This window comes from Suillus fuscotomentosus, assembly GCF_016647785.1.
Source record: "Suillus fuscotomentosus strain FC203 chromosome Unknown F5891scaffold_76, whole genome shotgun sequence".
Lineage (NCBI taxonomy): Eukaryota > Fungi > Basidiomycota > Agaricomycetes > Boletales > Suillaceae > Suillus > Suillus fuscotomentosus.
The window spans coordinates 26,272-51,524 of NW_024539588.1; the positions used below are offsets into that span (position 1 = coordinate 26,272).

At 45.1% G+C, this 25,253-nt stretch overlaps 7 protein-coding genes across 7 annotated transcripts; 3 read left to right on the forward strand and 4 right to left on the reverse strand.

Annotated features, from left to right (window-relative positions):
* Positions 1 to 1,493: 1,493 nt before the first annotated feature.
* Positions 1,494 to 2,600, reverse strand: F5891DRAFT_1194963 (uncharacterized protein; the record flags this gene model as incomplete). The annotated part of the gene is made up of 7 exons (XM_041368028.1): positions 1,494 to 1,541; positions 1,594 to 1,620; positions 1,679 to 1,778; positions 1,828 to 2,106; positions 2,184 to 2,197; positions 2,260 to 2,418; positions 2,553 to 2,600. 7 exons carry the CDS (start codon positions 2,598 to 2,600, stop codon positions 1,494 to 1,496), a joined length of 675 nt encoding a protein of 224 aa, XP_041220236.1.
* Positions 2,601 to 3,274: 674 nt separating this feature from the next.
* On the forward strand, positions 3,275 to 6,977 carry F5891DRAFT_1194964 (uncharacterized protein; the record flags this gene model as incomplete). The annotated part of the gene is made up of 12 exons (XM_041368029.1): positions 3,275 to 3,476; positions 3,565 to 3,753; positions 3,813 to 4,195; positions 4,256 to 4,474; positions 4,551 to 4,730; positions 4,793 to 4,989; positions 5,040 to 5,241; positions 5,291 to 5,451; positions 5,506 to 5,602; positions 5,658 to 5,837; positions 5,891 to 6,472; positions 6,528 to 6,977. The coding sequence occupies 12 exons, from the start codon at positions 3,275 to 3,277 to the stop codon at positions 6,975 to 6,977; spliced, it is 3,042 nt and encodes a 1,013-aa protein (XP_041220237.1).
* A 595-nt stretch (positions 6,978 to 7,572) lies between these two features.
* On the forward strand, positions 7,573 to 10,118 carry F5891DRAFT_1175948 (uncharacterized protein; the record flags this gene model as incomplete). The annotated part of the gene is made up of 7 exons (XM_041365745.1): positions 7,573 to 7,749; positions 7,803 to 8,171; positions 8,228 to 8,288; positions 8,424 to 8,470; positions 8,531 to 8,659; positions 8,719 to 9,357; positions 9,922 to 10,118. The coding sequence occupies 7 exons, from the start codon at positions 7,573 to 7,575 to the stop codon at positions 10,042 to 10,044; spliced, it is 1,545 nt and encodes a 514-aa protein (XP_041220238.1). The 3' UTR covers positions 10,045 to 10,118.
* Positions 10,119 to 11,731: 1,613 nt separating this feature from the next.
* On the reverse strand, positions 11,732 to 12,513 carry F5891DRAFT_961232 (uncharacterized protein; the record flags this gene model as incomplete). The annotated part of the gene is made up of 2 exons (XM_041375798.1): positions 11,732 to 12,289; positions 12,349 to 12,513. The coding sequence occupies 2 exons, from the start codon at positions 12,511 to 12,513 to the stop codon at positions 11,732 to 11,734; spliced, it is 723 nt and encodes a 240-aa protein (XP_041220239.1).
* A 943-nt stretch (positions 12,514 to 13,456) lies between these two features.
* F5891DRAFT_1194967 (uncharacterized protein) lies at positions 13,457 to 15,036 on the reverse strand (the record flags this gene model as incomplete). Its single annotated transcript, XM_041368030.1, has 8 exons — positions 13,457 to 13,541; positions 13,595 to 13,764; positions 13,817 to 14,011; positions 14,063 to 14,071; positions 14,126 to 14,213; positions 14,300 to 14,685; positions 14,747 to 14,923; positions 14,980 to 15,036. 8 exons carry the CDS (start codon positions 15,034 to 15,036, stop codon positions 13,457 to 13,459), a joined length of 1,167 nt encoding a protein of 388 aa, XP_041220240.1.
* Positions 15,037 to 16,024: 988 nt separating this feature from the next.
* Positions 16,025 to 19,241, forward strand: F5891DRAFT_1254818 (uncharacterized protein; the record flags this gene model as incomplete). The annotated part of the gene is made up of 7 exons (XM_041369965.1): positions 16,025 to 16,506; positions 16,530 to 16,540; positions 16,563 to 16,750; positions 16,805 to 17,092; positions 17,152 to 18,079; positions 18,202 to 18,837; positions 18,889 to 19,241. 7 exons carry the CDS (start codon positions 16,025 to 16,027, stop codon positions 19,239 to 19,241), a joined length of 2,886 nt encoding a protein of 961 aa, XP_041220241.1.
* A 2,799-nt stretch (positions 19,242 to 22,040) lies between these two features.
* On the reverse strand, positions 22,041 to 23,557 carry F5891DRAFT_961189 (uncharacterized protein; the record flags this gene model as incomplete). The annotated part of the gene is made up of 5 exons (XM_041375796.1): positions 22,041 to 22,507; positions 22,553 to 22,621; positions 22,676 to 22,865; positions 22,919 to 23,114; positions 23,181 to 23,557. 5 exons carry the CDS (start codon positions 23,555 to 23,557, stop codon positions 22,041 to 22,043), a joined length of 1,299 nt encoding a protein of 432 aa, XP_041220242.1.
* Between the last annotated feature and the right edge of the window lie 1,696 nt (positions 23,558 to 25,253).

The following is a 25,253-nucleotide window of genomic DNA, read 5'->3' on the forward strand; positions in this document are numbered from 1 at the left end:
AAGTCACGGGTATAAGCTGGATATATATATCAGCTCATGTTTCCACCATTCTTACCTGAGTGCTGAGCCACGGGCGATGGTTTCTCCTGTACTGAACCTTGAAGCTTGACTCTTCCAGGTAGTGTACGGTCAAATAGAGGGGTGTAAATTTACAGGCGTAAATTTACACCTGTAAATTAGTGTTAATCAGCATGTGAATCTCGAAGGGCATTTTGGGGGTGTAAATTTGGGTGAATTTGGAATTTGCCAATCCGATGGGCGTCTCCGTGGTGGTGAATCTGTGAATCTCGCAAAGTATCTGCACTAGGGCTAGGGCATAACATTCGCAACCATGAATTGTGAAACGAGAAATAAGCTACAGTTACTATCTCTTTATCTTCAAAATCTCCCCGAAACCATTCCTTTGATTCTAATGTGAGTAACATTTTTTCGCATGTTAAGTTCTCAGTCTCATACTGACTACACAGAAACTAAAAACACCATACAAACCTCTCGTCAAGTGGCATGATATGGAATCCACTATCCTTGGCAAGCGGTCCGCTGAAGATTTGCCTCCTGCTGGTCGAATGCCTCCTCCACCTGAAGCAAGGACAGTGGACTTGGACTCGGACTTGGACTCGGACTCGGACTCAGCAGAGTTTGACAATGACGCAGATTGGTTGGATGGTCCAGCTGCTCTTTCAGAGTTTAGGACAGTGAAGAAAGATTTGTTCGTGCTTGCGGCATCCAGCAGTATTGATTTGTGTGCACCAGTCGGGTTCTGCACCAACAAAGAAGGCCGCAAAAACCTTGTCTCCGTCCGTCCCTGACCCTTCTGCTTGGGACGAGTGGAAAGTTGAATAACTCACCTAATTCACTGTAATTCACAGTACATTTGACCTGATTCACCTGTAAAATAGCGTTAATTTACAGACATGTTAATTTACGGTAATTCACAGTGGTGAATTTGAAGGCCTTTGGGCGCACTGTAAATTTACCCTGTGAATTTCGGACAGTTCCAAATTGACCGTACACTACTTCCAGGCCATCTCGCCTGATTAGGATATTCGACACTGCCACTTAGCAGCTAGGCTCGTGACCAGCCTAAAGTTGATTACGAGTTTACTTAGAAGTTAGCGGCCATCGTTGAAACCCAGTGAAAATCGACAAGAATCGGGTAGATATACATATATAGATATCTAAAAAATAAAGGCCCATGAAATCTATCGATGTATTTCAATGTATTTAGACAAATGAGACTTTTCGAGACAGAAAAAGAATGACATCGAGAAACAATTTAGACATTTAGATACGATTCTCAATCTGTTTAGACCTACCGATACACATTTACATACGAAATATCACTTGATTTGATCCAAAAACAAATCTAATGAGAGCAAATGACATTATCTATAGGTATCGCTATCATTAGGTGAGTAGGGTATCGCTGTGCACCTCGTCCGCCATCCCGCCATCCCACCATCCCGCCATCCCACCATCCCGCCATATGCCCTCTAGTCATCGTGGTTGTCGTCCACTTGAACCAGTCCCGAGGAAGCCACCTATAGGACACTTGGTCAGTACATGTGATAGAATGCAGGCAACAGAACTCACCTGAACAGATACTTTGCGCTTGTATAACTAGAACAATTGTAGACAGAATTAAATAGATGTTAACATAAGAAAAAAAATGATGCACCTCTTTGTCGGCAGTAGACAACCCATTCCAGTAAGTCGCAAAGACGCTCGCTGGTTCCTTTTGAATGCCATTTGATTGCCACTTGAGGGCGCAAAGATTCCTAGAATGATAGAGTTAATCTTGCTATGAAAATAATATATAGAACTCACCGCGCCGTGATCTTGGGGCTCACGCGCATCGGCTTGGTACTTGGCTGTTGCTTCTTGATGGCATCAGGCTTCAAGTCGATCATGGGTTTCGTTTGTTCGGCATGGGTCACTCCAACGAGTTCCATTTTTACAGCAAGGGAAGCTGAATCAGAACTCGATGAGATCTCTGGCCTGGAGATTGGTGTGATGTTGGTGGAGGGCGGCACTACAGCAGGGTTGGATCCTAAACTTGAGGAAACAATAGAAGGTGGAGGGGGGTTTCTGTGAAATGGGTCTGGGCTGAGGTTTGAGGACAAGATTAGAGCTAAATGAATTGATCGCATCAGTGTAGCGCATCAATAGAATTGATGACTTACAGAGGGTTTTTAACCTGTAAGATCAGACACGTGAAATTAGTGCCAGGCACAACATGTACTACAATGAGAGACTCACCTCGACAGCAACAACTTCCTTCTCTTTGCCTTTGTCCATTCGTGGTGGAGGGGTTGGCTCGCGGTCGGGTGTAGTGCCAACGATGCGCTTGATGAAGATAAGTAGTTGAAGAATATTAATGAATTTGTAGAACACACCCGCAGTACAGAGATCAGAAGGCTGCTGTATATTAGTTTGACGAAGACAAAGAGGTTTTCGGGGCGCTATGCTATTGGGAAGCGCAGGGGACGAGATTAGTTCAAGCAAAGTAGAGAAATCTCAGGCTCGTGGTTGTCGAGTTGTGCTAGAAACACAAGGGAGTGATTGTGTTGAGCAGGGGTCGTGGCGGGGATGAATGACATGGTGGGCGGAGGAGAAGATGCATGTGGTTCAACTGCACCGACTCGGTCACTCGGATATGATAAAGTTAACATATGTGCAAATGCAAGAAGTTATGCACCTACAATATGCATGTACATGTGCAATATTGCATGCATATGCAAAGTTTGTCAAAAGTTCGTTACAAAGTGTGCAAACAAAGTTTGACATGCTTGCTTTTTTACCTTTGCAAAGGTTCTTTGCATTTTGCACAAAATTAGAGTTTTACCATCTCGAATTTCTTAGATTTCTATCTATCTCATTCTGTACTTAGACGTCTATTGCTACCTATGTCGGAAATTTCTAAAGGGGGCTTGGAAGGCTGCTATATTTGGACTGAATTGTGATGCCTTCCAACCTCATTGCATCCGAGTTTCAAGTCGGACTGAGTCTATTTCGAGTGTCTGGCAAAGGCACCGACTTCTTTTGGTGCCTCGCAAGATGCCGTGCTGCGTTTCAACAGGCTGACAAAGGTCCAAGGGGCTTGGAATTGGCTTAGAAGGACTATACAGTTTATATTAATAATCAGCCGCATCAACGTTCTTGGTGACATATCATAATATCATATTGCCCTTAGACTGCTGCATCACACTTGCAATCACTGATTCGCCTTCGATCATCAATCATCAATCAATCTCTTGTTATTTCTGTATTTTAGATGTCATCTACACAAGGACGGGCCTATGTACAGTCAACAACTCAATCCTCTGCACAGGTCCGATGTAAGCTCTGTCAGAGATCATTTTCTGCTCGTAGCATCAAGTCACACGAGGGGAGCTGTTCACGCAAGCGGGAGAAGAAACGGCGCGACAAGGAGTTTGCTGATATTGCAGCTCAGGTAGTTGAGGCCCAAAGGAAAGGTACGCCATCGTTCCAATTCATTTACTTAGTTCGTTGGACTTCAAACGTTACGATGCGTCAGATTTTATATTGACATATGTTGATCAGAACATCGAAAGGATAAACGACACCTCCGAAATGGACACAAGGTAGCTGTGGCTGACACTACTGGACCTTCACAGCCAGTGGATGATCAGCATGCCAATTATGACATAGAAAATGTCGAAGGTGCCGACGACAACGCGTTTGGTGACGTGGAGGATGGTGTTATGAGCATTGGGGGGGATTCCTGTCTACGTATGTGTATCACTCTTGCACGTTTTGTTTCTAACTTACATATAATGTTTTATTATTAGGATCGGGCTCAGACACAAGCATGTTGACAAGCAGGTCTGCGGTAGCAACTGCAGTCCCTATCGCTTGTGATACATTCAAAACTGAATATCACCTAAACAGTGGACGTGCCCCTGCCATTGAGACCTTTTCCACCTTTGGACACCCTGTTGAGGCAGAGGCCAGTTCCACGCCCATCGTCGACAACACACCTTGGCAACCCTTTACATGCCGCGCAGATTTCGAATTCGCAGAACTTGCCCACCAAGCGGCACTCAATAAGGATCAAACCGACAAAATGCTGCAGTTGATATGGCAGATTGCTGAGGGACAAGCGAAGTTTATGTTCAGATCTCACACTGAAGTGTCGAAGGCCTGGGATCGAGCAGCCACTCAAATGACGACTGTGAGATGTTTTAAATTTCATTCACTCTGCTTACTGAGTATTCAGGTATAATTCGTACAGTTCGAGAAGCACGTCATCTCCGTCCCTTACAAGAAGGAGGAAATCGAATTCGACGTACATACACGGCCGCTGTGGGATTGGGCTATGGACTTGTTGCAAGATCCCCTGTTGGCACCGCACTTCGTTTGGGACGCGCAACGTTTGTACAAGCACGATGGTACTGACTTTAAACGGTTTATTCACGAGCCTTGGACCGCAGATCGGTGGTGGCGAATTCAAGTATGCACTATTATGTATTCATGTTTTGTAGTATGCTGCTAATATATGTGTTATATCTGTACTCGATCTATCATAGTCATCGTTGCCGAACAACGGTGTTCCATTCGCCTTCATCCTCTACGCCGACAAAACACATCTCACTTCATCTGGGCACGTGAAGGCATACCCAGTGATAGCTCGTTGCGCAAATCTTCCCGTTCACATAAGAAACAGTGACGGAATTGGAGGAGGTCGTGTGGTGGGCTGGCTGCCGATTGTGAGTGTTCGAGTATCAATCATAATATTAGTAGGTCCGCATAACAAGTTCTAATTCAACAGGTTCCTACAGATTCCAATGAAGATGGAAAACTCAATTACACGAACATGAAACGCGTTGTCTGGCATAAGGCGTTCATCAAGTTGTTGGAATCCATCATCCTGTACTCCAAAACAGGCTTTGCGCACAGATGCTTTGACGCCATCATGCGATGGCTATACCCACTAATCCTACTTCTGTCCGCAGATTATGAAGAACAGTGTGTATTCTTGAGGCTTGTATTACATCATGCTAACTAACATTTTACAGATGCGTGATGGCATTAATTCGCGGGCTACATTCAAATTGTCCCTGCCCTGTCTGTTGTATTCCCTCGACGAAACTTTCTGACCTCAACGCAACATATCCTACTCGAACTGTCGAAGACGCAAAAGCTTTTTTAGAGCTGTATTTGAGGGACCGCATTGCTGGGGCAGAAGTCCTGAAGGTGCATGGTTTACGCCCCATTGCGGTTTGTGTTTTGATTTCGTTCATAAGCTCACTCAATTGACTACCATTAGAATGCGCTCTGGGAAGTCAACAACTCCGATCCTCATGAGACGCTCTCATTCGATCCCTTACATGTCAATGACATTGGTAACTGGGGCAACCACCTTTTCGGGGAGCTCAAAGTCTGTGCAAAGGCACTTGGTCGTGAGGCCGAGGCGAAAATCGATAAACAGTAAGTATATTTCATATTACCTTCTACATTAATATCGCTTACAAGACTCTGCAGGTTCGAAGCGTTTCCAAGATGGCGTGACTTGAATCATTTCAAGTCCGTCATGACAATATCATTTAGCGATGGCAACAAACTCAGAGATATTGCGAAGGTACACTATTCGACATTGTATATCAATATACCTACTAACATTCTCTGGACTCTAGCAAATGCTGTACTCAGCACAAAATGTGTTGAAGCGCAGTGAAGATCCTGTTGGCTATGCCCTAATGCAGTGTATAGGTAGCTACCTGCGACTGACTATGTACATAGCGCTCGATGTGCATACCGAAGCAACACTCACTGCTGGCGAAGCAGAGCTTCGAGTATTCGGGACATGCTTACATGTATGTATATACCATTTTCCTTTGACTTTTAGTTGTATCTAACATATTTTCAGGCATATATCGACATCCAGGGCGAAGATTTGACGAAGAACTGGAATTTCCCTAAGGTGCATGCTCTGACACATGCTTTCCCCGACATTCGTGCGAAAGGAGCGGTCCGCAACTTCAGTACTCGACCGAACGAGAAACAACATGGACCATTGAAGCGAGCATATTTACGCCAAACAAACCGCAAGGATGTTGCCAATCAGGTGCACAATTGTCCCTTAATTAAAACTGCCCGCAACACCAACACCAACACACAGGTCCTCAAGCTTGATCACATCAGTCTGGTCTCCGAACTAATCTGCAGTCGTATTTCCTACCTCGATGAAGATCGGCACAAACGCACAATGTCACAGGGACAACTTGAAGACGAGGATACACTAGACGATCAACCATTCGCAGGCCATCTTCATATTGGCGCTCCTCAAGTTCCTGTCACTCTCGCTGCAGTGGAGGAAGGCAACACATCTAACCGTGCCTTCCAGGATTTCCGAAAGAAATTCACCAAGTTTCTCAACACTTTCGTTGCATCAAACGATATTCCTTTGGCCGATGGTGTTACATGGTTGCGGCCTACAGCTAACGACAAGGTTCGTTCATTCACCCGCATCGTTCTGAATATCTGCTAATTATGGTTTATCATAGCTCCAAGAACATCGCTACCTCAAAGTAAACTATGAGTCTATTGTCGACTGGAAACTGACTACTGACTACCTCCGATGTAATCTGAACTTCCATGGGTGCGAACGTCGTGATTGTGCCTTGATCCGCACTCTAGACAAGGATGGGATCGACAAGTGCATCTTTGTTCGGCTATTGTTCATGTTCAAGTTCACGGTCAGCAATCACACTTTCGAACTCGCATTAGTCCTACCCATGGATGCTCCCACTGGTTCCAGAGGTGGTGTGGATCGTGATCTGGGGCTGACTCGCCTTCGCACACGACCTCTAGCCTCCTCGGAATTTATTTCTCTGCAGTCTATCGTTCGCGGCGCCTTACTTGTGCCAGATCATGATCATGATCGTGATTTCTTTCTTGTCGATCTCGTTGACACGGACATGTTCCTCCGTGCGAAACTTTTGAGGTCCTTCTAGGGTAATGGAGGCCCACACTTTCCTGCGCCCCCACCCCCAATCCTCATCTAACTCACAAGGTCAAACTCCCTCATGCCATCCCCAATCCTTGTCAAACTCCCTCTTTCATTAATACACCTTACACCGCACGAAACGGCGCTCATCCTTCTCCAGCGCCCAGATTCTTGTTTTCCCGGAATTCCACTGCCCAGGGATCCCCGGGTCACCACTTGTTCGTATCCGCTATCCTTGCCTCCAAAGTCACACGAACAATGACGTACAACTCTTCCTATTTGTTGCTCATTTGATGCAGTGTCAAGGTGTGTGATCCCGTATCTACAACTGCAGTCGTGATGTAGTAATAATCTCTGAATCCGCCAGGCACCCATCAAATCTTCAACACCCTCACCTAAGTATCGATTACGTCGTGCTTCCTCCTGCCAGCGATAAGACGTGTCTGGTCTAGACTCATGGAGGTAAGTAATAGGGTGTGCGTTTACATTACATTCAATGGACCACGAGCCTCAGTACGTGTTTGTATATTATACTGTATATAAACATCTTATGGAAAAATTGATAGTCTCAGGCCAAGTTGCACCTCATCGCCCTTTGAACCATGCCTCAACCACAGCGAAACCAATTTGCTGAAGATGATTCAGACTTCGAAAGCAATTCACACGCCAATGAGGACTCGACCGATTCTGACTCCACTGACTCGGATGAAGATCTCGTGGAGATACGCGCTGCTATTGCGCCTGCTAGAGATGGTGCAACTATTCAGGAAGTCCGACAGGTGTGTCTTGTGGTTGTGACCGGTGTCGTTTCCCGCTACTCACATACATACAGGCGCTTGAAATGGCACAGAATCTGCTGCTGAATATGCGTGGCAAATGTCGAGAACTATTGAAACGAAACGCCCTTCTCGAAGCTACTACAGCCAAAGGACGACGGGGGAAAAACTTGACTGCTAAGGATCTTGCACTCTCTGCCAAAGAAGACACTATACGGGCTCACGGGCGTAAATATTCTATGACGCACTGTCTATGGATTAACGCCGGGATTTTTCCTCTGCATGTGCCTCCTAACATTGAACTCTTTGGTAGCGAGCGTTGGCTGTCGCCACAGTCAATAGAGGACGGCGTAAAGGCTGAGTTATTCAAGTTCATCCCAGAAATTGATCATGAGTTGATGGGCTACAAGAACTTTGCACCGCATGTAGGGAATGTCTCAGCTTACTTCAATTAACTTGCAACTAATTTCAATTCTGACAGTTTGCAAAGGGTGTCAGTGGCATTCGCTCAGAGATGGTTTCAGACGTCAAGTCTTGCGCAGGTGCTATTTTCGGATTGAAATCTGAATTTTTTGTCCGAGGCTACCCTTGCGATACCCAGCCAGAGTGCTGAACTTTGCTTGTAAATCCCCACGGCGAATACACAAAGTTTGCGCCGGTACTCTTTCTTCATCCAGAGCGTCCCAACAAAGACGAGTTCCTCAAAACGGCTAAGCTTGTTCGGGTGCGTGTGTTATTCTATGTACATTAACGAAGTCCTGATCGCTTCTACAATTACACTTAGGTCTTAAAGGTAGCACTTTTCGGGAAATCCTCCCTCTCCGCCACCTACGCTCCAGCCCCAAAGACCAAGGGCAAACTTTGGCAATTATGGAATACGACTCCAGGTATGATTGCTGCTGCTGCTGTTGTTGTAAGTATTCATTTAATGTCGTATCTCTGAGTGTGTGCTGATTAATATTCCACTGATAGGCAATATTTGTTCTTTCAGGTGACAAGGATCTGTATGCGAAAGGCGAAAAAAGCAACATACTGTACCAACAATATCACAACTATTATCGCCAACGTCTAATGACTGGAGGTGCCTGGGCGCGAGACATCACAAACTTTTTCAACAACGCCCTCTTTCCTGAAACCTCATCCTCACATGCCGCTCTGGATGTGGCAGATACCGGCACCTCCTACAACAGCTGGGAAGAGGAACTCGAGCGCGCTATGGAAGAGGGAGGTGAAGGGCCTGCTTTTCCATTTGATACTGCCATCATTGCACCTCAGGATATTGCGCAATCTTCCTCTGCTGCGTACCCACCATCTGCCTCTGCTGCGCACCCGCCATCTGCCTTGGTCGCATGCCCATCTGCCTCGGTCGCACTACCAGCATCTACTCCTGTCACCACCCCTGACACACTGCCACCTGTCTCTGCGACAGCTCCCGTCATCTTGCACTCGCCTACTCCTATCATTGGGGCACAAACTCACTCCATTTCTTCGGCAATGCAAGATCTTGCGTTGGCAGACGAGGCTATTGCGGTTGGTGCTATCCCTCCAAAGCCCAAACCAAAGCCAAGGCATACTAAAGCCAAGGCGGTCCAGGACGAAACAGGTGCTGAGGTCTGTAGGTCTGGCCGCAAGAAATGATTCATTCTGATCACACGCTGTTTATCTCAATCTTTTTCTGCACGCTCAAATATCTTCTTTACTATGATACGACGTCAGTCAGAATCACTACTAAATTAGGTTAGAAGTACATACAACCAAACAGCTGAATAAGCAGCTACATTTCCAGTCATGCCAAGTTTACCTCGTCTCTTGAAATCCAACTACCACAATTTCTCTAAGTCCATCGACAATCATTATAATCACTACGATTTCGCTCAACGTCAACGTCGCTGCAGCTCTGAATCATCAATGTGCCTCTAGACTGGACCATCCACCAACAAACAACAGTCTAAGCAGCAGCACAGTCTACTGTCTTAAAGGTACTGTTAATTTTTTTTTAAATTTATCCCGTCGCCTCTGACCTCACCATTGTCCACCCGCTCTCATTGCCATCACCACCAGTCTGTGAGCGGTATTAGGAATCTGATTCAGCTCCAGCTCCAGCAACAACAGCAATAACAAAACAGGTATTTTTTCGTTTGAATTAATATTCTGCCTCTGACACTCCCGATTCAGATCTACACCCTCTCGTTGCTGTTGCTGTTACTCCCAGCTGCCCTCAATCATTTCTGGCGCTGGTGCACTCCATCATCATTATATCTTCCTATCCGCTCTCCTGCTATGTCTACCATACCATAAACAACTAGTCTATTAGTAAAAACCATTCTGTATTTTGAACCACCCGCAATTCAATTCTGAGAGTTTCAATGTGATTTCTATAGTTTGAATTTTACCGGTCGAATTGAAACTAGCGCTGCATGTCGAAATTCTCTTGAAATAAAAATAAATTATTGGAAGACACTTTAGCGCTTGAAACTGTCTTTCGATGCCTTGCAAGGCATGTCACTTAAAATTTTAGCACTGCCTTGGAAGGCAGACACAAGACCAAATGGGTCACTGCCAACCGGCTTATGGCAATTTCGGGTGTTCTTGCAAGTCAATCGTAATGCTGCCGGCAAATTGAAGCCTTTCAATCTATTTTAAGGAATGGCAACCCAAAATATGTATTTCCGACATATCTACCTCATTCTTGTCGATTTTCACTGGGGTTGAAAGCTTGAAGCTTGAAGCTTTGAACAAATTGAAAGTTACACATGCCGTCACTGCCATCTACTTGTATTAGAACAACCACCCAGTAGCAAGTGCTTCATTCGATAAAACAGCGCGTCTATGGAATCTCGTCATCAACCTCCCAGACTCCCAGTCGGACCACGCCTCCAAGCACAAAGAGGTTTTGCGCTCTGTAGCTCTTTTTTCCGATGGAAAGATGCCAGTGACTGGCTACGCAAATGAAGATGCGTACACATGGGATGTTCATGTTATCCCTAACAAAGCTGGCCTTGAGGACTTATTTCCTGTCGGTTTCAATCCTGTCAGTGACAACATATCACCTGCTTTCCCTTATTGATGATGTCTACTGTTAGGTACCAAAAGACAGATTAATAGGAGAGATCTCAAGAATACAGCACACGCACCGCTCTTCGCTCAGTGACAAGTCATTTTTGGAAGTGTGCACTGTGTTTGCATTCATTATAACAGTAGCATTTCAGGTTGATGCTACACGATGTCCTGGCCAGTTTGGCGGTGTCGATGAGCTCTCACTACTGTTTTTTGCTGAAATGGAAGCTGATGCTGATGTGCGTAATCAGTATTTCAATTTTTAGTTCTTATCTAAACCTGCGTGCTCTCAGGCCTCTCCAATGGGTGGTACCCACCCACATTCCCCTGCAAATGCACTCATTGCTCGCCTTTGTCTTCCCCACTGCTTTCGATCCGACAGTGGTGAAGTGACCAAATTTCCGCAACCCTCGAGGCCTTCGGCATTCCATCCACATGCACTCTTCACTTGCATGTCATCATTCATTCACTGCTCTTCATGTGAGAATAATGCACCAGATGCACTTCAGCAACCCTCCATGCCTTGCGGGTAGATCCACATGCTCCTAGTCCGCCTTTGCTCATTTTTATCTTGACCTCAACTCAACACTGACAAAGAAACCAAATATCATTCCACCATGCCTTTGAGTTGATGTCCAGATGCACTCCCCGGCCGGCTATTCTCACTCTTGTCAGTCAGTGTCACATAATAACAACTCAGGTTCAACTGCAATGAAGAGCGAGCAAGGAACTAAGTAAAGTTATAAAATGTCATAGCATAATGGCCCGTTAGGGAAAGCTGAATATAAGAGATTTGGGAAAAGCAGCAAACGAGGATAGCAAAGGTGTGTAAACGAAAAGAAAACCGTATATCATAATGGACTGTGTTGAAACAGGTTAATTTCCAACAAACACACAGTGCCTATAGCTAGTACCCACATGTGTGTAATCAATAAATTCCAGGAACAAGCCGATATCTTACTTTCTTTGCCCAAGTCTCCCATTCTTCTCCCAGAGCGCCGTGCAACATTTGGTCCTCCGGTGCAGGACGGCTGAGGGAAATCCAGGTGTGGATTATGACAAGTATGAAAGTGATACTCGTTAATGCTTTGATGAAAGGCACTTGCAAGATCCTGGACTGCCTCATCCATGATCCTTGGCTTCCGTACGCGACAATGGTCCCAGCACTTTGGAGAAGGAGACCAGCGTAGCTTGGGTGGCGCACCACTGAGTACGGCCTGCTTGTCACAAGCCTGTGCTCTTTTCTGACGCTGAGATTGAAGCTCCAAAGTTTTCCTAACGTCGAGATACAATGGAGCCTTAATGCGCCACCAAGCGCGATGGCAATACTGCCGACGAGGAAAGCGGGGGTGATTGGTGTAGGGTGGAGGGCATGCAAAAGCTGCACAGCTCTAGCACCACTGATGCCTTCTGGAATATCCGAGGGACCCATACGCGTGGCCAATATGTTTGCCACTTCAACAAGCGATATTGCCCATATATTGATCTGTTATATTTTCTACAGATTAATACAAACAATGACAGGTATTAAGATGGTTGACCCACCTTCATTAACTCCGGGCAGCGAAGTTTTATACACCATTTAATGATGAATTCGAACAATGATGGCACGACACTCTCTTTAGATGATGGTGATGGAGAAGGGGAAGTGAACGATACATGAGTTCCAATGGCCGAAGCTAGGATGAAGGGGATCTTCAATAAACTCATGGTGCTTGACCTGGAGGCGCTATGAAGATGTTGATAGAAACTGATCAAGTTGCGGGGGGCAGGTATGAGTTTTATATTGTAACGGTCTCAGTTACTTGCACATGATACTCATTCTTACCTAGTACAGGATGGAGTATCTTCGGGTCGATGTTTCTGCGCATGAACACCCGAAATTATCATATTATACATCAATGTCAGTGTCAGGATTTTGGATTGTTTGGCATAGCTCACCTGGGGTTGCTAATACGAACTTAATGTCGCGGTGAACTCGGGTTTGACCGAACACCAAGACAAATATACATGATGTACATCCACCGTCTCGAAGTAATTTTACAATATAATCCCGCTACTGGAACCGGCAAAGCTTTTACACCCTAATTACTAGGTCAAGGGATGTGACATTTTGTATACTGTCCTCTCTGAGCATTGAGCAAGCTGAGATATTTCAAGAGCTGTCCTGTGCCGTTCAAACCACCAGAATACATCAGGAAAACCCTCCCATGTAAACTTAGGTAAAGCTGCTTGGATTAGATCTTTTTTCGTGCAGTTAGCACATATTAGACAGTATTAGACATATTAGATGGGCTAGACTAAATGGCCAGACTATATTGCTGATTTTTAATTAGCCATACCTTGCTGTCATTTAAAACAATTTGACGTGTCCTAGTAGACACCTAGGAAAGCCTTTACGTGCCCTAGGAAACACTAATAGGAAGACTTTCACACTTTGAGTACATGAAAAAATTAATATCATTAAAATCGGGTATCAGGCTGATGCAGTAATGTACGACTCATATGAGCAAAACAAGCACGAGAAAACATAGCGAGTGGTGAGATATAGCGAGTAGTGAGATATAGCGAGTGGCGAGATATAGCGAGCAGTGGGGTATCGAAGATTAAGTCCTATGTCCTGCAAAATATGGCACAGCGTCAGTGAGGTATTCTACTCGTCATCCATTCCCTCAAGGTCCAAGAATGCTAGATCGGTATCAGTGCCATAGACTCCAATTGCGTCACGACAGAAATGCCTGTAAGCAACAGTAAGTCAGCAACATGTATACCAAATTGGATGTGGACTTACTGGACCTCCTCGTAAATATCGGCCATCATTTTATGAAATTTGACAGGAGCCATCCTTCGGATTCTCTCCAACAATGCCACGTGGTATGTATAGATATCACAGAATTGGTTACCAGTGAACTTAAAATCTTCACCTGCCTTGTTCTTCTTTGCAATGAGAACAGCGTGGATCTAACAACAAAGAAGTGAGTCAATGGACAGATGAGTGCGAACACGAATTTACAGCTGTGCTGACCATGGCCAACATGGGGATAGGGATTTCTGGTTGACCAGTTTTGTTCTCCGCAATGTCAAGAAAGCGCTGAGCAAACTGCAAACCAACTGACTTCGAGTTTTTGAAGAATGTCTCGTATAGAGTGTCGACTATGGGCTGCCCTTGATATGGCTTCTGTCGTTTTGGAGAAGGAAGACCCTCAGTCTTGATGCGAGGTGTCAGTGGGATGTCAAATTCTTGTGCAAAAAAACTAACATCAAATGTCTGCGGAAAAATGTAGGAATGACCCGCAAGGAGACAGTCAAATGATAGCCTTACAGTTACGGCCGAGTCGAAAGTAGCCTGGGGTATATTTATAGGCGACGTCCTTGATTTCAGTGTGGAAGAGGCTAGCACGAGCATCAATCTATAGCAGGTGTCAATATTAAATCAAAGTAAGACAGATTACTTACTAGATTGGCGAGTGCCGACAAATACTCATCATCAACATACATCCGTTTCTCAATTGGCACTGTCTCGTGGTGTTTCACAGCCTGAAGTAAGATTTCCCGCGCATATGAGTTCTTGGCCACAATTTTGAGGTACCCGTGAGTGAAGACAATGTATGCTTTGACTTCGAGGATACCATGTTGGACCACCTTGCGAAGCTCCACGTTCTGGTCTGTAAGTCGCACTGACCCAGTCTTCGTGTAGACAAGATCAGCCATCGTGTCAACATGCGGGGGCACATCAGGCTCAGGTTTGATATCGAGGATGGAAAGGTCTTCCTCATCTTCCTTGACTTGTATTATGGGAGAGGGTGTATTGCTCTTGCTACTGTGTTTGAGAGGCTGCGGTCCAAAGGATGACCTCGTCATTGGAGAGTCCCACATGGGGATCTATTGAGCGAATTTTGGTTTCAGTAGACTCGGAATACAAAGGAACAAAATATATTCTTACTTCGGCAGTATATTTCTTTTCTTTCACACTCGAAGGCCTGTATTGTGAGCCCCATACAGGTGGTGGAGGCGTTGGTGACCGGGACGAAGTATTTCTGGTCTTCCGAGGTCTGCCAGACTTACTCTTTGCAGGCTTTTTCTGGCGGTCTGCCGCCTGCGTATTGACAATTGTGGGAACCTTGAAAGTTCATGCAGATTACTTAAGCTTATTGAATGCAGTGCGAAGTGACTTACCTCTCCAAACAGAGCTTTTGCGATGCTCTCGACTGGCTCTGATCCTGAATCCGACATTTCAATTTCAGAGCTGGAAGCTCTATCAGAGACACTCTGCTTGCTAGCAGTGTCCGAATCAATACTGATGGTTCAACACTGACATGAGCTATAATTTTCAACCATTAGTAAAAGTGTCACGTGGCAACACGCAATGCTGACTCCTCTTCTTTAACCGTTGAGGTTGGCTAACCTCCACATTGTCCTCAGAGTCAGATGCGAGAGGTGGCGGCCGCTCTAATCTTTCTGTGAGCAAGTTTGGCTTTTGTGTGGGCACTGATACTTACTGCAGCTTTTGCTTTTTCCAGTTCTCAGGGGAGGTTCTGGTGTCCTTGCTTTCATTCCACCACCTGCATCCATCATGGCAGGTCATCACTACAGGTGAGCTACTACTAATCGCGACTTACTTTTGACTGACTTGACCCGTTTTGGAATAGGTGCAATATTGTCAGTGGGTGAGTGTTCGTGCTTGCGTGCCCATTTGTCCTCCGTTTACGAACTATCAAGAAGCATTTTCCTCTCCATTACCACCCTCTATGTTTAGTGTTCTTCCCTAGTAACTGTTACAGTCACTACGAGATCATCCCAGTTCGCACGCGACTTACCGTCGTAACAGTAACGGCCCCATCAGCTGGGAACTTTTGGCATTCCCCCATTTACGAACTATCAAGAAGCATGCTCCTCTCCATTACTACCCTCTATGTTTGTCGTGTTCAGCTACTGTGCTTCACAAAAGTCATTTATCTGATGTGCTTAACGAGTCTGATATCCAGTTCCATCACTGCAAGACTTGGATTTACCAATCTCTGAGCATGCGGAATACCGTCATCACTTTACTCAATATTTCTTACTTCAGCAGAGCCTCACAGCCTCTTACATGCTGCTGACACCACTTTTTAGCTCTGACTGTCAGACTCGCACACTTTATTTGTCCTTACTGTTGACTGACAAGTTGTAAGTGATTTTCAGGCGTTCAGTGTTCATTTGTTTTATTGAATTTACGCAGAACATGCCTGAAATAACATGTCCTTCCTGTGATAAAAAACTTGCGTCAATCACTGGTTATAGTCAGCATCTCGCGAAAACCTCCAATCCTGCCTGTCGTACCCTCTACCTTTCCTCACGGCGATTCACTCCAGACCCAGAAAATGATGTAGATATAGACGCACCTGATCCAAATCATCTGCTGCATTTTGAAGGTGATTTTTTTGGAACATACACTGAGAATGAGCTTGCATGGCCAGGGTCAGATGACGAGGGGGATGTTGGTCAAGCACCTATGGATGAAGAAGACTCAGATAATGACATCAATGATCATGACAAATGGGAGCCTCCTGCAGCACCAGCACCGCCAAGTCAGTCTGCGGAGCATCATGACACTAACGATCATGATGGATGGGAACCTCCTGTAGTGCCAGCACCCACGCACAATGATGCCTTGCACCCACCTACTGCAGATCAAAGCCAAGATGCTTTTCATATGGCGCAGCGGTGACTTCTTGAACACAAACAAGTACCTATAGTTGTCCATTACCCTGATCAACGAGCTGGACAACCCATCGACTCAGCCATCAAGCAGCCAAGCAATATAATCTACCATGCACAGCTTAATGGTTTGAGTGCAGATAATATTTATGCCCCATTCGCCTCGAAGCTTGATTGGGAGATGGCTCGATGGGAAAAATTACGAGGTTCAAGTTCAACTGCATTCTCAGAACTTGTTTCTATTGAAGGTGTAAGTCCGCGCTTCACTTGAATACTAGGATCAATCTAATTGTAGCACTTCCAGCTTGGCGAAAAGATTGGTCTTTCCTTCAAGAATACACAGGAACTGAACAAGATTATCGACAATGAACTTCCAGGCCGTCCGAAATTCAAACACAATCAGATTGTCATTGCTAATGAAGCATTTGACGTCTACTATCGCGATATCATTGAATGCATCAAGGCTCTTTTCAGTGATCCAAATTTTGCTGATGTTCTGGTCTTTGCACCTGAACATCATTATGCCGACGAAGATGAGACGATTCGTTTATATCATGAGATGCATACTGGACAATGGTGGTGGAATAGTCAGGTTGGTGTTTTCTACCTTTTGTGAGCTTCAATGTACTAATATTATTGTATTCTTCCTAGAAACACTTAGATCGCGAGCGCCCTGGTGCTACTCCCGTCATCATTTCATTGGACAAGACTCAAGTTACGATGTTTCGCAACAAAACAGTGTACCCCGTCTATATGACTATCAGAAACATCCCAAAGGATATTCGTCGGAAACCATCATGCCAGGCACATGTCCTCCTCGCATACCTTCCAACGACTTGCCTCGAACACGTTACAAACAAAGCTGCTCGCCGACGGATGCTTGCCAATTTATATCATGCTTGTGTGGGATGCATACTTGCACCACTCGCAGCTGCTGGCATCAATGGCATTAATATGCAAAGTGGCGATGGAATAATGCATCGAGGCCGTCCTTTATTTGCATGTTTTGCAGGAGACTACCCAGAGCAAGTTTTAGCTACCGCAGTCAAGGCAACTCCATGTCCAAAGTGCGACGTTCCCTCCGATGAGCTTGGACTAGCAACTGGTGTTGCAAATTGGCAACCACAAGATCTTGGTGCAGTACTTGATGCCCTCTGCGCTCTTGACCAAGGTGGATTGGCCTTTGTGCGTGCATGTGCAGATGCCGGCATTAAGCCTATTGTCCACCCATTCTGGGAGGGACTACCTTATGTCAATATATTCGACTCCATAACTCCTGACATTCTGCATCAGCTATACCAAGGGCTTGTCAAGCATCTTCTCGCTTGGCTTTCTGATGCATGCGGCAGTATGGAGATTGATGCACAATGTCGACGCCTCCCCCCAAATCACCATATTCAACTATTTACGAAGGGCATCACAACTCTTTCGCGTGTCAGTGGTACAGAACATAATCAAATCTGCCATTTTTTGCTCGGCATCATCATCGACATCAGTCTACCTAATAATGTGTCTTCCGCTCGACTCCTCCATGCCATTCGTGGTCTGCTAGATTTTTTATATTTTTCTCAGTACCCATGTCACAGCTCTGAGACGCTGGTTTTACTTGACGAGGCACTTAACCTTTTCCACGACAACAAGGACATCTTTATTGACCTTGGCATTTGGAATTCCTTCAACTTGCCAAACTCCACTTCACAGCTCACTACGCTCACATGATTCGGATGTATGGCACTACGGACAACTACAATACTGAATACACTGAACGCCTTCACATCGACCTTGCAAAAGATGCTTATCGCTCTACGAATCACAAGAACAAGTTTGGTCAAATGACGACTTGGCTTGAACAGAGGGAGAAAATTTTCCGTCACGAGAAATACATTCAGTGGAGACTCATTGAAAACACTGCACATCCGCATCATCAGCCTTGTCCCCCAGAAATGACATTTCATCATACTCAAACGATGACGAAGCATCCTACCATCAAGGCAGTCACATTGGACAAGGTCGCAAACGAATATGGTGCCACGCACTTTGATGAATGTCTCGCATGTTATGTTGCGAAAGCTACCCTTCCTGTCAACACTGCTGTTACGGCCAGGCAGCTCGAAGATCGAGCAGCTGATATACACATCCCATTTCAAAGACTACCGGTCTTTCATAAGGTGAAATGGCTCTTGGATAATGTTCATGGTGATGGGGATCCTCCGGTCACAGTCGATAGTGTCCATGCACGTCCTGGACGTTCAGGAAAATTTACATCTGACAGTGTTGCACCGCGATTTGATACTGTTTTCGTTAATGATGGCACAGGTGGGTCACTTGGCATCAAAGGTGAGTGCTCTGAATTGTGCTGTTGACTGGTACTCAGTGGTTACTATTTAGGATATCGAATTGCGCAAGTCCGTATCATATTCTCGATACCTCCCAAAGCCATCCCCAAACTTTTCCCGTCCACATTTCAGCCTCCAAAACACCTCGCATATGTCGAATGGTTCTCTCCCTTCTGCATACCTGATCAAGATCACGGCCTGCACAAGGTCTCGCGTGTCATTAAAAATAGAGAACGAATGGCCAGCATCATACCAATCAGCAATATTCATTGTAGTGCCCATTTGATTCCGCATTTCAGCTCTGTAGCTCCTCGTGAATGGACCTCTGCTAATGTTCTTGACGAGTGTTCATCATTCTATGTAAATACATACTTAGATCGATACAGTTTTGCAACACTGCGCTAGTTGCCAATGATTATCATTAGCTTGCACTATACTATTGGTCTTAGAGCTAGCTACTATAAAATTTCACAGCTTGCAAAAATTTGTCTAAGAACATCTAATCTATCTAAGTCTATATGGGAGGGTTTTCCTGATGTACGATATTCTGGCGCATTTACTGGCTAGTAAATGGCCCCATAACGAACTGACTGAGGTTTCATTTCATCAAGCGGCATGCCCTGGCCAGAGTAATATGTCATATCAATGATAAGGGTGTAATAGTGCCGGTTCCGGTAGTGAGGCCGAGTGTTGGAAAACATATTGTAGGTTGGATTGGATCGAGCATTAGCCCAGGAGTCCACGGACGCGAGCAGGTGGAGCCACTCTATATGGCTCTGAGCACGGGGATAGGGAACAGTAAAATATAAATTGATACATTCAAAAACTATAATACACTTGACTGACAAAGTATCAGGAGTAATTACTATGACACGACGAAATCTATAAGGGAATGGTGGGCAGGTCTAATAAAATATTGTTAGAGCACCAAGGGAGGAGTGCGGAAAGGGAAAATGAATGAGGAAGCAAATAGTGCAATCGCTGGACGCATGCTCCGTACCGGGAGGCTGTATTGCATCAGTGACCCCCTGGACGTCAACTTGAAGCTTGAAGGGTAGACCACTTATCGGACATGCCCAAAAGAGTTACATAACTAAAAAAACACTAGACTCAGATCTAGAATTTTAGAATGCACTTGGTCGGTCCCTATTATCTAACAACTTCGGACCCTTCTCACAAAGAAAAGACCCCAGACTCGACATTCAAGCTCAAGTTGCAACCACATCATTGAGCGGTATATGCTAAACAGCCTCACCTTTCGCATGTTTTCCTTTCTCCCCCCCCTCTTCTGCCTTCAGATTTGTCGGTTTGATATGCTCCTCTTCACACTTTCGACATGTTACCTTATCTTTCTCGAATTTTTAGCATATTAGCTATCCTTCATTAACACTGTAACCAATCCACACTTGATGACAATATGTATAGGATTCACCTCTCTGACGCCAGTTATACCAACTTAATGCCTATGATCATTGTCGCTGGTTCTACCGTCTATGCGTCGTCAATTTCGAGCGGAATGTGCTTGTGCTTTGAACACATGTTTCAAAAGACGTCTATATCGCAATGTTAAGCCAGATTTGCAAAGGACCTTTGACACCATGAATCAGGGTGGTAGAAAAACTCGAGGTATTGCAATCCTATAGAGCATAGCAGTAGTCTGACTAATGAAACACAAGCATGAGTGAAGGACGAAGTCAATGTAACGAAGGAAAGACAATGATAAAAAAATCACGGAGGAGCAAGCATGCAGGAAGTGAGACTATGTTGAGGAAGGCGGTCCAGACCTGAGCGTTTCGTCTACACAGCAGGGTCATTGCTGTGAAGTGATCACTGGATGATACACAGCTTTAAAAACGGCATGAATGACCCCCCGGCTTCCTCAACTCCCAACCAGACATTCATTGATTGCTGGTGATTGTGCACTGGGCTCCTCCAAATGGTGCTTCCTGCGAATGATACTCTATGCAGTCGAAGCTGATGACTCACTCACCAGCAACTTCAGATACTCTGACACATTCTCGAATTTTGCAGCACCAGCATATGTCATCCATCTTGTGAGTGAGGATTGAATCCTGTAAGCATGATGTCTCATGAACCATGCCTTCTGTGATTCTAACAAGCATCAATAATCATTGCCATTGTCAGACAATCCGGTCTAGTCATTCAAAGATCCCGACAGACTTATCTTGTATATGCAGTCCACGATCTGCCGTAGTTGAGACTCCAAGTGCAGACCATGTCTTCCTCTACCAGCAATACGCCACACCAGACGATGCGAGGCCATACACACTGGATAAATGGTATTGCGCATCTGCATGGTGGATATATAGTTACATGTTCATTGGACGGCTCACTCCAACTATGGGACCTAGAGAGTGGTACACAGATAGGCAGGGACTGGTGGGACAAGAATGATGCAGTGTGGTCCATGGTATTGTCCCCAGATGGAAAGACAACTGCCAGCAGAGGCGATGACGGGAATGTGAGGTTGTTTGATGTTGACACGACAAAGGTCATTGCCAATTGGGCAGGACACACCAGAACTGTGTATGCATTATGCTGGAGTGCAGATGGTGAGCGAGTAGCAAGTGGATCCTGGGATGGGACGGTAAGAGTCTGGGATGTCAACACCGGCACTACTGTCCTGACAATTGAAACTGGGAACAACTGGATGTATGCGGTGATGTACTCGCCTGACTCGTCAAAAATTGCAGTGGGTGGAGACCAGGAGGACACTGTAACAATCTGGGATGCAAAGACTGGCTAGCTTCTCAAAACACTCAAACACTATAATTTTGATCTTGGCATGGACATCGGACGGGAAGAAGCACCTGTGACTCCCACGTATAGCCTCTAATTAGACGTGATTATAGATAGGGCTAGCACATCTAAAATGACAGAGTTCCAGTGTTTCCAAGCCTCCTTCAATAACTCTTGCATAAAGAGTAACTTATAATATCAACAGCTCTAGCCTCTAGTAGGTAACTAAGTGTAAGACATCGGTGTTAACGTTCCTGGCATCGGCTATTGTGTACCTGTCATGTAAACCTTTGTGCTCACTGTCGTACACGATGAGCTCCTTAAACCATGCATATTGACAGCGCATTTTTAGACATTGGTGGAGCGTTTTTACACAGTGACAGCTACTAATTATTCAGATATGTACAGATCCTCAGAATATACATAAAAGAGCAGCATGGTGTACTACTCGCCCTCGCCCTCGCCCTCATCCTCATCAGATGACTCAATGAACTCCACGCTTTTAGGGACCTCACGATGCTGGGCACTAGTATTCTTTTTCACCTTTTTTGACAGCCTTCTGTTCTCCTTGTTTGCCTGTCCTGTGGTAGGTGGAGCCTTATGCTTGCGAGCGATTCCAGCATCAGAATGCTTCTTGCATGGCTGCCGAACAACTTGCCCCGCGGAACGGCACACATCAAGTTTGGCACTGTGAATCTTGACTTCTGCTGGAGTGAGAGCAGCCCAGTAACATGTTTGTGCCTTGAGTACATCACAGAGCTTGCGAATTTCACTGACTGTCCCAATGTTCGAAGGACTAATAAACTTGACACCCTCAGGCCATCCTACTAGCTTGACTGCATAAGTCTCGGTAATTGCTGTTTCGTAGCTGCTGTAGTTCATCGTGATGTCTCTTTTGCCAGTCATCGCAACTGTAAAGATGTCAGACAGTACTCATGCACACTACTGTGACATACCCAGTCCTCGGATAATCAGTTTTCGAGCTTGCTTGTGGACCGTTTCCAGGGAGTTGCGTTCATTGAGGTCTCAAAACAACTGAATAAGAATAAAATATCACTGTGAGGAGCCAGACAACTTACTTTGATTCTGTGTGCAGGCCCATTGTTCGTATTGTCGGAGAAAATCGGCCATTGGAGACCCATAAACATCCTCCCAGAAGTCTTCAGAATTGTCAGTACCATGCATCATGCTTTGAATGGTGTCATTGATGTGACCCTGAACGACAAACAGTGTTCCGTAGGTGCCTGTGTGAGTATGCAAATTGTCGAGCTTCGAAGTGAAGATAAGTTCAGTAGAATACATGTGACAGGCGGAGAGCTCACCTCCTTGACCACCCTTTCTGTTGTGACTAAAATGTCTCGTGCAGTAGCCATGTTATTTGCTCGCATGCTACTTACCTTTTGTTCACGGTGTTCACTGAGAGCAGCCATATAAGTGGCCTTCTCATCCTTCGTCAAATCTTGCATCTGGAGGTCCTGAGCAACCATCTCGTGCAGCTCAGCCAATGTGTACTGAAAGCTATTATGTTGGTCTTGTTGCAACAGAATATAAGTATGACAACAAGAGCAAGCAAATGAATTTCACGTACCACTGTTCATTTCCTTAGCTTTGGCGTGAATTAGGGCATTATTGAGGTGGACCTTGCATTCCGTGCGATACTTGGCCTGATTACTGATTATGTCATTGATCTGCTTCGGAGTAACATTGTGAGCGAGTGAGAGCAATTCAACTCCATTTTTCTGTTCTTGCAGATGTTTGGCGACAGCATCATGTAGACACTTTGCAATTTCTGTCCTCTGGTCTTTCTTGATTTTCTGAGAGGCCTTCTTGGCATCTGATAGCCGAGGCGGTGGGGTCCAGCAATGGATCATGGGATGAGTTGGGTTTCGTGCTGCCCAGGTAGACAAGTTTGCATCATGGAGGGGCTCTGACAGTGACTCTTCACCACCAGGTGATGACATGCGAGAGGAAGGTGTGGGTTCATGTGTGTCAGGTGAAAATTGAGCGATGATGGGAGTAGGAGGCTGTGGAAGGGCTGGGCCATCATTGAGGAATGCTAACTCATCACTCGTCAGCGGCATCAAGTATAGTGATGGGTCCTGCCAATCAATACCGTGCCAAGGTTGGGGTGTATGGCTCGATCCTGTTTTTTCAAAGGTCAATATAAAGAGTGGGAGATGCACATAAATAACATTACACCTTCATTTTCATCGAGCGACCCTGCAAGATATTCAGGTCCTCCGCTGTCGATGAAATTTCCATTGATATTAAAGTCATCTTCAGAGAAAATGTAGCTCATAGTTGTCTGTGTGGGTAAGAAGGAGGGGATGCGATTAAAAAAACAATGTGCTTGCCTCAGGAACCTGAAACCCATACCTATGGGATTAGGATGACACAGTCAGATCATTGAAACCCTAAAAAAAGCATATCAGAGTCAATAATAGAACAACTCGAATAGAAAAAAGGTGCTTGCCTCGAGAACCTGAGAATCACGCCAATGGATTAGGATGATGCAGTCGTCATTGAAGCCCTACAAAAAACGGCATTAATACAAATCGCTAGACATAAACAATCAAAAAACTCACAATACTTCTTGGGTTGCCAATTAGAGGGATGGGTGAATCCAAAGTCTGGAATATCTGGATGGAGTTGTTGTCAGCTTCCTCGGTTGCACAGTGGCAACTTTGTAATTTTGGGAAGAAGTTTTTTGATGGGGGAATCTCTGCTGGGATGACCTTGTCACAACCCTTTGATCCAACTTGAATGCCGATGATGTTCAGATAGTTTGGTGTATGACATTGATTCGGGGGTAAACATCCACTGAGAATGAACATTCTACAAAATGTATGAGGGGGAATCCCCAAGGTAAGGACACATTAATATTAGATCAAAGAAAATCTCACAATCCATTTTTCCCCCTCAAATCTATGGTAAGTCCCAATTTTAGACTCACAGTTGTATGATATTCACATATGTTTTGAGGTTAATCCTGCTGTTACTTTGAGCAGGCAGTGCATAGCTACCAAGCATTGGCTTGAGAAGCCAGGGTAAGCTTTTGCCTTTGACTGACACTGAGATTGTACTTCCCTGCTATTTCAGAGTTCGAGACATGCAAAATGCAAAGGCATGTGTTTGGATGGTGAGGTCAGTCCTACTCTCATTCTCAAGTTGAAATTTTGTGCTTAAATACATCTTTAAGCAAGCGGGCCAGGTTATATCCCTTTTGTTTATTCCGTCTCTTACTCTTGCTGACTGCACTCATAGCCAAAAAAAAAAGCCCCTGCAGAGCCAACTATACACATCCCTATGGTCAGTTCGCCCATGCTCGACAGTCTCAATTCTCACGATATCACTCCTGAGGTCGATGATGGATCTCTACTGACTATGGAGAATGACTTACCCTGTTCCTGTGACACGCCAACCCTGCAAGACATTGAGAACATGGCCAACCGGTGTCTTCTTAGATAGATGATCTATAGATAAACACCTATAAAAACAAATATCTCCACGGTCAGTGATTCAGACAAATACCAATGGCTGATAATGTGGTTGTTCGTGGGTGGCTGTTTACACTTCCCAAGCTATTTCAGACAACAGTACTTCTGTAAGGTCAGCAACAATGCAGTCAATCCAACAAAGATGAAACTGAAATGAAAT